The sequence below is a fragment of the Falco biarmicus genome, chromosome 3 (assembly GCF_023638135.1).
Source record: "Falco biarmicus isolate bFalBia1 chromosome 3, bFalBia1.pri, whole genome shotgun sequence".
In the NCBI taxonomy this organism is placed as follows: Eukaryota; Metazoa; Chordata; class Aves; order Falconiformes; family Falconidae; genus Falco; species Falco biarmicus.
This window is the reverse complement of record NC_079290.1, coordinates 80,647,361-80,660,417: the sequence shown is the minus strand read 5'-3', so window position 1 is coordinate 80,660,417 and position 13,057 is coordinate 80,647,361. Positions and strand designations below refer to the sequence as shown.

The window sequence follows — 13,057 nt, the reverse complement described above, 5'->3', positions numbered from 1 at the left end:
GCCAAGGTGAAACACCATTACCACATAGCAGTACATACCCAAATAAACTTACCCAAGAGAAGCCCATACATCCTATTCCACTACACAACATATCTGCAAGAAGAGATGGGAAAGAAGAGCCTACAGGGAAGTAGGCAAAAAAGTACGGACTGTGCCAGTGAGTCACCTGTATTAAGAGAAAAACAGTCATTTTTAACAAATGCAGGAAGCAGAAACAAATTGTTACAGAATCAGGAAAGATTAGAGTTTGGGACCAGTCAACAGTTCTTGACTACCTGGCTGTAACACAGGATCCCATTTTTCAGAAAAGCTTCCCTTGTATTTTCTCAATTTATTTCTATCTTTTACTCAAACCAGGAATAAATTAGTTTTTGCCCCCCTTCCCAACAGTTTCAAAATCAGAGTTCTCCATTTTTCTACCTAGAAAACAAGAATTGCATGGGCAGTGGCAGCATGAGTTTCTATGCAGGGCACTGTCCTTGAGCCTCTGCTTTCAGGGACTCCTCTTTCGGTGTTTTGTTCTCATCTTCGTCATGCAACTGACTCAGCAAGAGTGTCTTCAGTGCAGCAGAGGTGCACAGAACTCTCTTGCCCACACTCTGGAGTTATTTGCAAAAAGGCAGGCACTGAATGTGGCCAAACAGCTCCTCATCACAAAACGAAACAATCCATTCCAGTACCCAGTATGTTCTGTAGGAAATTAAACTATCATCTCCCTATAACAAATTGTGATTTATATACAATTCCACTTTATATGTACTAATAAGAGACAACAACACAATAACTGTATAAATTGTAGTCAGTTGTCTTGCAGCAGCAGTATTTATCTTATGCAACATCTAACCAATTTTAAGGATCTGTGAGATACTTGATAGTGCTCCACAACACCAATCTAATAAAATCTGAAAACAGGAAATGTACTGCAATGTTCAGTGAAACAATGTAATATGATATATTTGGCAAAACCAGCTTTCACATTCAAGATAAAAGGCAAATTTTAGGAAAAAGTGCTTCTAGAGAATTAGATAAAGCAAGAATTCAGCACAATGTGTGTATCTTTCCTTAGCTGGAAATCCAGAGGCTGCTGAGTTACTGAAGCCTAGCCTTTTCTTACATAAGTTTTTCTTTTTTTTGAATACTGGAGTTTTGGTACAACTGGAAGATGGTAAGAGCATACATTCTCTCTTGCCTGGGCTCAGTATGTCCTTACTGTTTTGCTATACATTTCCATCTCGATGAACTTACCTTTCACATTCCCCTCTCTCCCAGCCTGTGATAAGGTTTCTGGTTCTGGAGCTAACTGAAGGATCACTGTACTGCACTGTTCTGCATGCTGCAGATATCCCTTTATTTTCTTTTCTAATCTTCTTCATGCCAGCAACCAGGTCTTCTTTAAGGGACATGCTCCATGCTAAGGGGAAACTGTCTTAACTCTTGTACACACAATGAATCAGATATCACTTTCTCTGCTGTAGGTACACCATATATAACATTTTGGGTGCCCCTATCTCTTTCATATGACAACAGCTCCTGTCCACTACAATTTTCCACTGTCTAAACTAGTTCTGTACCTGGTATGTTCAAGATTTCACTTTTACTGGTCACTAGGTCCAAACCTGCTCAAATCAGGTATCCAAAGACAAGCCACTGTGAACTTTTTAAGCTGTATCTCTTATATCTGCTCAGGATTTCTTTCTTTGCTGTAACAAAGTTGTTAAGCACTTGTGGCAAACACCTTCACAAATCAGAAAAAAAATGGGATGGGACGTGGCTCTTCACAGAAAAACAATAAACACATAACAAAATACTCAATAAACAGCAGTCCCTGATAGGACTTACATGCACAGACTTTCCCTGACGTCCATAATATGCCAGGGCTGCCACTGTTCATCTCCCTAGCAATAATCCTCTGTGATCTGTAAGACTTGTGACATTCATCCTGGGTTAATCAAGTTAAACTGCCTACTTGCTGGGAGCCATTTGTTTGATGAAACACAGCAAATTCCACTTGCACCACTCACACAAAGCAAAAAAGCCAAAAGCCCTAGGGCAAGTACAGCTGTGGTTCTTCCTCCTGACTCCCCTTCCCCCTTCTCTTGAAGCAGCTGTAAAATTAATTTATTTCACCATGTTGGAACAGACACACTTAGACAAATATTGCAAAGAGCGTGACATAATTGATGCTTGATTTTCCAGCCCTCTGCTGATAAACAGCGATACACGAGTGTCTTGGGTTCAGTAATTACCACTCTAATGCTTCTCAGAGACATTTTATTTCCCAGATTTCTTATAAGGGTGTCTGTCTTTCTGTATCTTGCTTAGTCTAAGCAAGAGTCTTCCTTTACCGCACACTAAGGATAGGTACTTCAGCTGAAAGTTCATAGATTAATGGGTCCAATGTGAGGAAAATTAGCATCTTCAGTGCTGCTATTTGCAGTTACAACTAAGCTTGATCATTTTTGGCTCTAAAAAAGGAGGAGATAAATTTCAAGAGAAAAGTCTGAGAGAGAAGGGTGACTCCCACTGATTTTTTTTTATATGCAGATCTTTTCCACCTCGGCTTCCTGCTGTGGGGATCAGAGTTCAGCAGTTGTTCCCTCAGTCTCTGTGTTAATGTTAGGAACTTAGCACCATTATGGTCATTATCATTTAGTGGACTACCCTTTAAAGGTCTACATCCAATTTCACAAGGTGTCTCTGTAAAGTTTTACCAATTATGAATGCTTGTTCTCCTATAGGGTAAAGACAGCAATGGATACTATGTTATTGCTTTGTACAATTAATTGATCCTCACTCCTCTGAAGGAACACCATTTTCACACTTTCAGTCATCAGTAGCAAATATCTGAACACAACTAATGCAGTAAAGATGTCAGCATGGAAGAAACAAGAATAACTTATGGGCCACTGATTGCTTATGGGCAAAACAAGGGTTTTTTATGACCTCTGTTGTATTATTCTTTATGAAGAAGCCCAGTTTTAAGACTAGTGGGACCCTCCTTGAGGATCAGCTCCTAGAAGGGATCCACCTGAATAACTGGGGCAAAAATATCTTCGCAGTCAGGCTCACTAACCTGGAAGGAGAGATTTAAATTAGCAAAAATAAGGGAAGGAGAGAAAAATCCAGAGTCAAGGTGGACCAAGTTGGCAAGCAAAGGGTGTAACGAGGACAATAGCAATCTTGAAAACAAGGTAGGGCTAAAGCAGGCACACCCCAAGTGTATGCACATAAATAAGGAAGTGCTGAGAGGACAGCTTTGTGGGGGGAAGCTCTTGTATCTTTTTTTGGGAAATCAGCACAAGTGGGTGCCTCTCTGAAGCACCTCTACGCATGGGGAACAAACAAGAGGAACTAGAAGGCTGTGTGCTGTTACAGCGTTGTGATCTCTTTCAGATCACAGAGATGTGGTGGACAAGGGGAGAGCACAAGATACCATTAAGACTTTTAATACTGTCTCCAATAACATCTTTACTGACACATTGACAAAACATGGACTAGATAAGTGGACAGCATAGTGAAAACGGGCTAAACTGTCAGACATAGGGTTGTGATCAGTGGCATGAATACCATGGCCAGTACTGTTCAACATCTGCATTGATGACCTGGATGATGGGACACCCCCAGCAGTTTTGCTGATGGTATACAACTGGGAGGAGTGTTTGATACACTGTATGATCATGCTGCAATTCAAAGAGACCTCAACAGGCTACAGAAACGAACCATCAGGAATATCATGATCTTCAACAGAGAAATGCAAAATTCTGTACCTGGGGAAGAATAGTCCCCCTGCACCTGTACAGGCCGGGGACTGACTGGCTAGAAAGCAGCTCTGCAAAAATAGACCGGGGGGTCCTGGTGGACAAACTGAACATAAGCCAGCAATGTGCCCTTGCAGCAAACCAGGCCAACAGCATCCTGGGCCACATTAGGAAAATGCTGCCAGCAGCTCAAAAGAGGTGATCTTTCCCTTTTACTCAGCACTGATGAGGCCACACCTGGAATGTTGTGTCCAGTTCTGGGTTTTCCAGTACAAGACAGACATGGACATACTGGAGTGATTCCAGTGAAGGGCCATGGAGACGATTACTTACAGCATCAGTCATATAATGAGAGGCTGAGAGAGCTGGGATTGTTCAGTCTGCAGAAAACTCAGGGGACATCTTGTTAATGTGTAATAAACACCTTATGGGAGGGTGTAAAGAAGATGAAGCCAGATTCTTCTCAGTGGTATCCAGTGACAAGACAAGAAGAAATGTGTACAAACTGAAATACAGAAAATTCCACTTAAGAAAAAGCTTTTTTACTGAAGGTGGTTGAACTTACAGAGAGATTGTGAAGACCATGCTTGAAGTCACTCAACAGGCAGCTGGACATGGTCCTGAGCAACCTCTTCTAACTGACTCTGCTTTGAGCAGTGAGCGTGGACCAAATGATCTCTAGAGGTGCCATCCAACCTCTACTATACTACGTCTTTGTGATTCTGCGCTCATGTGAGTCTTCAGCATTTAGCATAAACAATGCAGGCAGAATCAGAGTTACCATAAGAACTGTAATATATGTACTTGTGCTTTTTGTGTCACAAACACTAACATTTCACACCAGAGGAAAGTTTTGGATAGAATATTTCTTCTTCAGAATGTATCACTTTTTAAAAGTTAATTTACTTGCAGGGAATGTAAATACCAAGAAAAAAAATCAATTTAGTTAAGAGGGAACATGACATGTTGATGACATAATTGGAATTCAATGTCTCACTTTCTATTCTCAAGTGATTCATCTCTGATTTTTTTAATTTATTATTTTATTGAATGTTTTCAAGTGTTCAAAGCAAACTATTTTCTGTTCTACTTCACAGACAAAAAAATATTGGTTAGTATTTTCTTACAATGAAAAAGAGAAGGCAATTGTACCTATGAGCAGCAATGAAAGTATTTGCATGTGTTGGATGTAATTCTTTTATCTAATCTGCACTGATTTAATTCTGTTGGATTCAAGACTTCATAAACAAATCTTTAGGAAGAGTGGAGAGATTTCCTGAATTCGGTGGAACTGTTGCCTGTGAAAGGACAGCAGGGTTGGCTCCAAGGGAAACAAGATAAAGTCATATTGAATATCAAATATTTACATTGGTCAATGAAAAGGAATTTGTATTATAGAACACTGACTGAACACATTTGCAGAGCGGCGGCTCCATGTCCAGTCACATCGCAATCATATCACCTAGCTACATCCAGAGAAGCAACCCAAAGTGGTTATTGCAGAGATCCAAAGGAGAGATTCCTCATTAACCTTTTCTACTAATCCAGTCTTCAAGCTACTTAGAGGCCTTAGAAAACAAGCATATATTTAAAATAAAAATGGTATACCATGAGTGGAAAACCAAGAAAGATTCAGAACTGGACAATTGACAGATGCTTTGCTCTGCATTGTCTGTCCAACACTGATCTAAAAAGTACTAGAAGTTGACATTTAGGAGAGTAAGTCAACAGAACAAGTATTGGAGAGAATCCTTTCTAGTCAACTCTTTAATAAAAAGACATTTCCTAAGAGAATTTTAACATTTAAAGATCAGCTTGAAGGAACACTTTAGGCACAGCAGACTAATAAAAATCCCATTTTGTAAAATATTTACTGTGCTTTGCAAGTAGCAAAAATATCACATGAAATTGAAAGTTATGAAGCTTTGCTTTTGAAATTGAAAGTTATGAAGCTTTGCATTAACCAATCCAAGGGAGGAAAAGGGATTATTTCCAAAAGCAAGCCTCGCATGAAGCAAAAAAATTATTTATTTCAAGCAAGAACAGAAAAAATTACTTGTAAAAAGTGTTAGATGATATTTAACTATGGACATAAAGCAGACTTCTGCCTTCTACAAGCTAATCGGTGTGGGTACTTATGTTTGTAAGGTCTAGCTGCCGCAGCCTTCAAACCACACTTTCCTTAAAGTCTTTGAAAACTTAACTGCAGTGTTCAACATCACACTACAGATTCATTTTTCTTACCCCTGGCATAATGATCTTCTCAATGTCTTTAAAGACATCCTCAAAGCTCTCAGGATCCTGAGGTGCACAGTCTGCAATGAGGGGCCTTAGATAGCCTGGTTCCACATCTGGGAACACCTGTCTTTTATCTATCTTCTCCAGGTAATCTGCAATATAGTCCACCATCTCCTTCCCTCTCTTGCGGAACTCTGCAGCATCCATGGGTATCAGAGTTCAGGATTTATCAGGAAAACCCTAAAAAAAAAAAAAGAAGGTCACTTTTGAAAGGAAATTTTATTAGTTTTAAACCTGTTACCCAAATGACTTACAGGATTACTCATACCGCCTTTTTGAAAAGACCACACACACTTTTATTTCTGCATATTATTAGGCCAAGCCCCAGACAGTGTTGCATTCTGCTCACTCGAATATTTGCTGGACATTATGTAGAAGTAAATCACAGTGTTCAGTCTTTGATGTCTAGGTCATGACGTAGATCAGCTTAAAACAGATAGGCCGTATCTTTAGCACAGCAGAGCAGTAGAGGCACGTCAATGAAGATTCAGAAATCACAGATTTAATCCCTACTGCTGCTGGTTGACACAAGGATGTGGCACTGTCATGTGGCATATAATCAACTCCCTCCTGCCTTATAAAGAAGTCTAAGAAAAGAGCATGCTATGTGTCTCTGTGATAATCTATAATAACCACAGTTATCACAGTGATCCACTGTGCTGCCCTGTCATTTCATCTACTTCTTGCCTCCTGTCTGGCCTCAAGATTTAGCTTTTTTACTCTTTCACTGTAAATGCACATGCTGTTCCATTTACAACACCTTATCACCTTATTTCTTACTGAGGTTTCAATTAGAATTCACTTAGAGTTATCTGTACTGTATTTTGCAGGAAGATGTGAGGAAACTCAGTCTGGGGCTGTCCCTATTTCCAAGATGTCAGGCTGGAGCTCTGGGTTGTACTTTGAGCTAGGCAGAGACTGTGTGAGCCCACTCAAGGTGATATGTAGGTCAGCTGACATGAGCTGGAATTTGCCTGCAAAGTGCTGTGCAAACAAATTTCTATTGCTAGGGTGCCTGCTCCTGCCATCTTGGCCCACCCAACTCTTTTACTGTATGTGGCTGTGCATTTTGACTGCTCAGTGAACACAAGGTTGAGACCACAGTGCCTATAAAGCATCCAAGAGTCTTTGTACACTCTGAGTGAGTGATACTGTTCCTTGGGATCTAATATGAAAATTGGCCAGTAAAACAAAGTTATTGCTGGTGTAAAGAATGCTTAGTTTGTATACCTTCAGATCTCAACTTTGTAAGGAAGTAATTATATTAAGCACAATGTGAATATTAGGTAATTAAGAGACAATTTCTTAGAAAACAATTATTTGTGCTAAGGAATTATAACTGAGAACATCATTTTGAGTTAAGAGACCCTTCTGGGCTTTATTATATTTGAATCAGAACATTCACATTGCAAAGGAAAGACATCGTTGATAATCATCATCCTAGAGACATCTCTGCTGCCACAAATAGGGGTTCTGGGATTTGTGTGGAGCAGCTCCTGCTGCTATTTGAGAAGTCAGGATGCTGCTGTAGGTCATCAACCACTTGGGAAAGCAAGGATCTGCACAGTAGGGACTTCCAGTCCCTTGGAGAATAGCTGTTCTTATTGCTGTTTTGTTAAGAGTTCTATTACTCTCTTTAACCATCATGTAAGTGTTTATTTGGCTCTCTCTATGCCTTTCTGAAAGGGGAATTAGGGCCCTTCTCAGATCTTGCTACTAAGTTGCTGGAAATGCATTACCAGTAGTCATTATAGTCCTCAGAGGGTTCTGGTGGGCAGCTTTGTGTGTCATCTCCTCTTTGAAAGACTGCATTTAAGCAAGTAGTTTTGTTTCTACTCCTTTACAACCAGGATGATGCCATTTCTTCAATACCTCCCAAATCTTCGTGCATTTTCATTTAACACATCTTTGATTGCAGTTCAGAATTCTAATAAACTTTCTAAATAAGTCAGCATGAACTGAATATGCATCTCTGTAGCAGCAATCTAATTACACCCCAAGGCTCAATTCTTTGGTTTAGCTATTTTTGCCACAAGAAATCTAAATATTGTACTGTTTCACTTCTTTTTCAAACTATCTCTAACTTAATCCTTAACTTATGCTTCATTGTTTCTTTTATGCTACTTTATTCATGAGTTCATTCCTATAGTATGCACTAAAGAACTCACATGTGGGAAACTATTTTTTTCTCTGGTTGCAGAGATGAAAGCTGTGAAAATAAGAATTTAACTCATGACTGCCAAATTAGTGGAACATGCCTGAGACTGAACTGACTCGGAACCTGAGGACTTGGTGTTTCTAGCTGTACTGTTGCTCACCACTGAGTTACAGTTATTCCTACAGACTTTTACACATGGCTCAGTTCAACTGATTATATCTCATTCAGTATCTGTAGGGCCAAGGAACTGTCAGTACAATGTCAGAACAGGTGAGACTACCACTATACTTCTCTTTAGCTTTACTTTGTATAAATCAAATATAGGGCATCATTTAACATAGTCTTCCATGGATTGCTGGGTCTTCTCCCAAAATATAAATCAAATGGCATAAATTCAATAGCATCATGTGTAAGCTCAAAACAGCTTACAAACACTCAGACAAAAATAAATTTACTTTATCGTATTACTACAACATAGATACTATGTTATATAGTTTGTGACTGTTCTTTTACTGCCCAGATTTTTTTTTATTTGAAATTTCTTTCTATTCCAAGTAATATTTGCATCATCTTGTTCCTATATAATATGCTGATATAATTTAATGCCATTTTTATTATTACCAGTTTGGAAAAATTTCTTTTGGGTTATGTAAATAAAATTTAGGTCTAAACATGAGCTACACATTCTGTGGTTTCCACCTATGACCATGCATCTGAAATTTGTCACCTCAGTTTGACAAAATACACATATTAGATAATCACTGAGATCTTATTTGTTAATTTATCTTGCCTTGCTAACTATAGTTCTTCCCCAGAACTGGAGGTCTGCTGGCTCATCCTAACATTGTTTTGTCTGTGCTACTTCTATCATAAATCATTGTAGCAACAGCATTCTCAAAATTCAGGATAAAAAATTAAATTACTGGGGAAAACCATGGTTTTGCATGGGAGAAGTAATTGAACCAGGAAGCTTAACCATAAGGAATGGGAGAATGAACCACCCATCCTAAATCTGCCATAGTGGCTGCAGTGTTATAAACTAATATAAGCTAGTATCTAGTTAATCTCTAATGAACTTTCAATTCAGTTTGACCCAGTGACATCAATCTGCTTCAATCTGAAGTGAAGTATTTCATTCTTCTTTCCTCTAAAGACAATACTGAGAAATTAAAACCTATCTAAACATCTGTCTATTTTTATGTATCCATGCTTCTTCTTTCCTAAAAGTCCTTGCCTGAAAATTCCTTACCTACTGTAATACACATATCTCACTGGGAACTGTGAAGGCATACTCCTTGCAGAAACACAGTGGTCATTCAAAATTTCCTTCTCACCTCCTATTTTATATCTGTTCTTCTGTGAGTGACAAGACCCAATTACACTCTCATCCCTAATTTTATTCTCTTCCTCAACTGTTCATTATAGACCTCACTTCATCTGCTTGAAGGTATTACTTACTATGGAAGCCACATCCAGTAGACTGAATACCTGACAATTGTAATGCTTACCAGTTAGTATTATAAAAATGCAAACTACTTCACCTCTCTTCTAGTACAGAGTATTTCCTTCTACCTCTCACACGCATATACAACACATACACAATGCAACAACACAGTGCATAGAGACCTTCCCTCTATGCCAGTATGTTTTGAAAATATAGAATATGATTTTCTCAGAAGCAAAATAACTGAGATAACTCAGCCCTTAGGGTCTAAAATGAAAAGACTGTTTGAGAGCATCCATATTTTCTAAAGGGCTGAGTGTTACAATCTGTGCATACTCAAAATATCCACTGAAGTCAAAGGGACTTAAACTGCAAAATAATGCATTCCAAGCTTCCAAAACTAAATGGAAATTTCAGAGAAACTGAGCCTCCCTCTAAGGTATTTAATAGTGGTCTATTTTCCTGAAGGCCCACAAAATGTGAGAAAGGTTTCACGCTTTCAGGGATCCCACTGCTCCCAGGATGAATTTCAGCATATTCAACATCTGTCAGCTGAAACCCAAGTGAGGAGAGCACAGCTTCTCAGGAGGCACCCTACCTAATTATCAACCTCTACCGCTTTTTAAGCACAGTCTGTATTCATGACAGCCTCACTCTGATTGATAAAATACATTTTTTCCAAGCATATATTATGTCTGAGTACTTTTGTTCCCAGCAAGAATCAATGAATATTGTCACCACCGCATACTTCTTCAGATCAAGTCCTACTTTACTGGAGAAGACTGAGTCTTGCTCTTAACTTCAGGTAAAAAACAAGAACAATCATGTTAAACTAAGTTATACCAATGTATCTTTTATTCCACCCCCACCCCCCCTTCATATATAAACCCTTTGCTCTTTAATTTTGCTGGAATTTGTCACAGGACAAGTACGCTACACAACCTAAAGTCGACATATCTTTTGCTGCTTTGCTTAAACTACCTTTCTTCCTCAGTGTACTGAAATTACAATATGGCAACATCATATTTTAGTGAAGTTACTAAAAACCGTCAGTAGTTTTTAGATTGTATTCTCAGTATAACGTTCATTTGTGGACCATTTTCTACTTTATTTGAAACTGAACCATACAAATGAGCAGTTTATGTACAATTAAGTATTAAATACATGTATAGGTATAATATTACATAGACGACACTCAGCCTATTCATTATTTCTGTTTAAAAGTATTGGCTATAATTTTAGAATCTATCTTTTGTATTAACTAAATATAAATGTAAAAGATAGCTAAAACTCTAGGGAAATTTGCTATGAAGAAGAAAAAGAGAAAAAAACGAGGAAAAAAGAGGAAAAGAGAACAAGTGAAGAGAGGTATATTCAACTTATTATGATTTTGAGTGCCTGTTCTCCAGTTCAAAGTAAAATAAAAACCAGATAATATAATGAAATCTTTTAGCAGCTCCTATTATTAAATACAGAAAGGAAAAAATGCATACTCACATTAATAGCACCTTAAACTAATAGCTGCATCGGCTCAAAAAAAGTAGTAACTGTGTATCTTTTGAATAAATGAGACAAGTGCACTTACTAATCTGCCAACTGATGCTACAGAATATATTTTAAAGGCTTGTGGTGCTACACTGATGCTCCTAAAGCCAGGAGGACTTTCTGTTACTGAGCTCAGCTGAAGGTTTTTGCAGCTGTTGCTACTGCTAAGCTAAACTTCTACTATTGGCAATAGGAGTATTGCCTGAATAATGATTGTAGGATTCAGCATGACTAAAAAGGAACTGTATCTACTCCGTACTTCTTCCTTTGCACAAATTAGGTATATGTGTTACAGACTACGTTTCATTTGAAATTTCCATTTTCCAGTTATAACTTTCTGGTTTTATTTATTGTGTCACTGGCACAGTCTGCAGCTTAGTAATTTTCCTTTCTGAAGTCCTACTATAGGGATTGGAAAGGGTTATTTCTGAGGAAAACCTTACATTAAAAAGTCATGCACTGAATTTATCTTGAAAATTTTATTATTCAAAGTATTTGGCAGATTATTTCTCAAGGTCTGCTGAGTTGTTCAGAACTGTTGCACTTGGAAAGGCAAGATATAAACTTTTGGATAAATGGGATTCTGCATTAATGTACATAAACAGTTATAGCTGACATACATCACATGTAAAAGCAAGCAAACACAAAATGAGATGCGCACACTACATTGTGCAAGCTTAGGTTAAAAAGAAATGCTTTTTGAGCATCCCGGATTATCCCTAAAATAACACAGGCTAGCTGTTTATGAGCTGAGCACCCACTCTACGTAAGCAATTGTTGCATTAATCCAAATGTACCTACACAAAGCTTTAAGGACAAAGAATGTTACTTACAGCAAGTTGGTAAGGTGGTTCCTTCTCCTCTGTCTTTCTCACTGTCTTTCTTTGCTCTCTGTGACAGCTATACAGCGCTAAGGATGCCGTTGCCAGCATATATAGGCACAGTACCCACGTCCCCTCAGCCTATCACAGCCAACTGCTTTGCATTGAACATGCCGCAGCCGCATCTCCCCCTCCTCCCACACCTCCTCCAAAACACACTTAGCAAAAAAATCCTACCCGAAAGGCAAACGGATCCGACTGAGAAACGGCCATTGCCTGCATTAGCTGTGGTGTGTGTTTCCTTCCATCAAGCCCATTAACAAGTCTGGCAGTGGGTGGCTGCTCACATGCTCCCGCTCTGAGTTACACGCTCCGGGACAAGTCTGCTGGGCTGCTGCTGCAACAGCGAGTGCTTTGAACCACTTCTGTGCAACATTATTTTCAGGAAAGAAACACAACTACAGTTGAATACTACTCAAGTGACTGCAAGCTCTGAACAGGTTGTACATGTGAGATTAACATTCTCAGATGTGCTGTATCTAACTTTTTTCCAGTTTCTTTCATCATATGTATACTTAAAAACAATAGCAAACATTCAAGACTTGTTTCCCTGCTCTACAAGTTTCATGGGGAGTTCTGTTTCCTAGATGAATACTGCTAACTGCCTGTCATTGTCTATTTAGTTCAAGTTTGTCTTAAAAAATACTATCAGCATTTCATAGTCCTGAATAGTTTATAGCCAGGTAGTGTGGCAGGAGATCTGGGACTGCCACTGCTCCCAGACTGGTCTCCAGTGCACTGCAGTATTACAGCCTACCTTTTTGTGAGGGAGGAAAATGTTCCGGCTGTCATATATTTTAAAACTCTCATGGCTGTGTTTGCTGTTATAATGATATAAGGCCAATTACAACTCTGCCACAATTCTGAAAAAGCCTAGTCAAAATAAAAACAGGACCTAAAATCCACGAATGGGCTTTAGGGGTTTATCGCTTTTGTCCTGCTAGATGTTACTCTGTGATCTGACTTGCATTTT

At 38.7% G+C, this 13,057-nt stretch overlaps 1 protein-coding gene across 2 annotated transcripts in view; it reads right to left on the bottom strand.

Moving 5' to 3' along the window:
• Window positions 1–13,057, bottom strand: part of DDC (dopa decarboxylase) — a 76,933-nt gene that overhangs the window by 48,987 nt on the left and 14,889 nt on the right. The window contains exons 1-3 of one of the 2 annotated variants that reach the window (XM_056331925.1): window positions 12,037–12,168; window positions 6,003–6,236; window positions 53–166 (exon numbers count right to left, since the gene is read on the bottom strand). In XM_056331925.1, the coding sequence (XP_056187900.1) occupies window positions 53–166; window positions 6,003–6,203 (315 nt within the window). In that variant the 5' untranslated portion in view covers window positions 6,204–6,236; window positions 12,037–12,168. Of the gene's footprint in view, window positions 1–52; window positions 167–6,002; window positions 6,237–12,036; window positions 12,169–13,057 lie in introns of those variants that run through there. The other variant, XM_056331924.1, reaches the window with a different exon arrangement.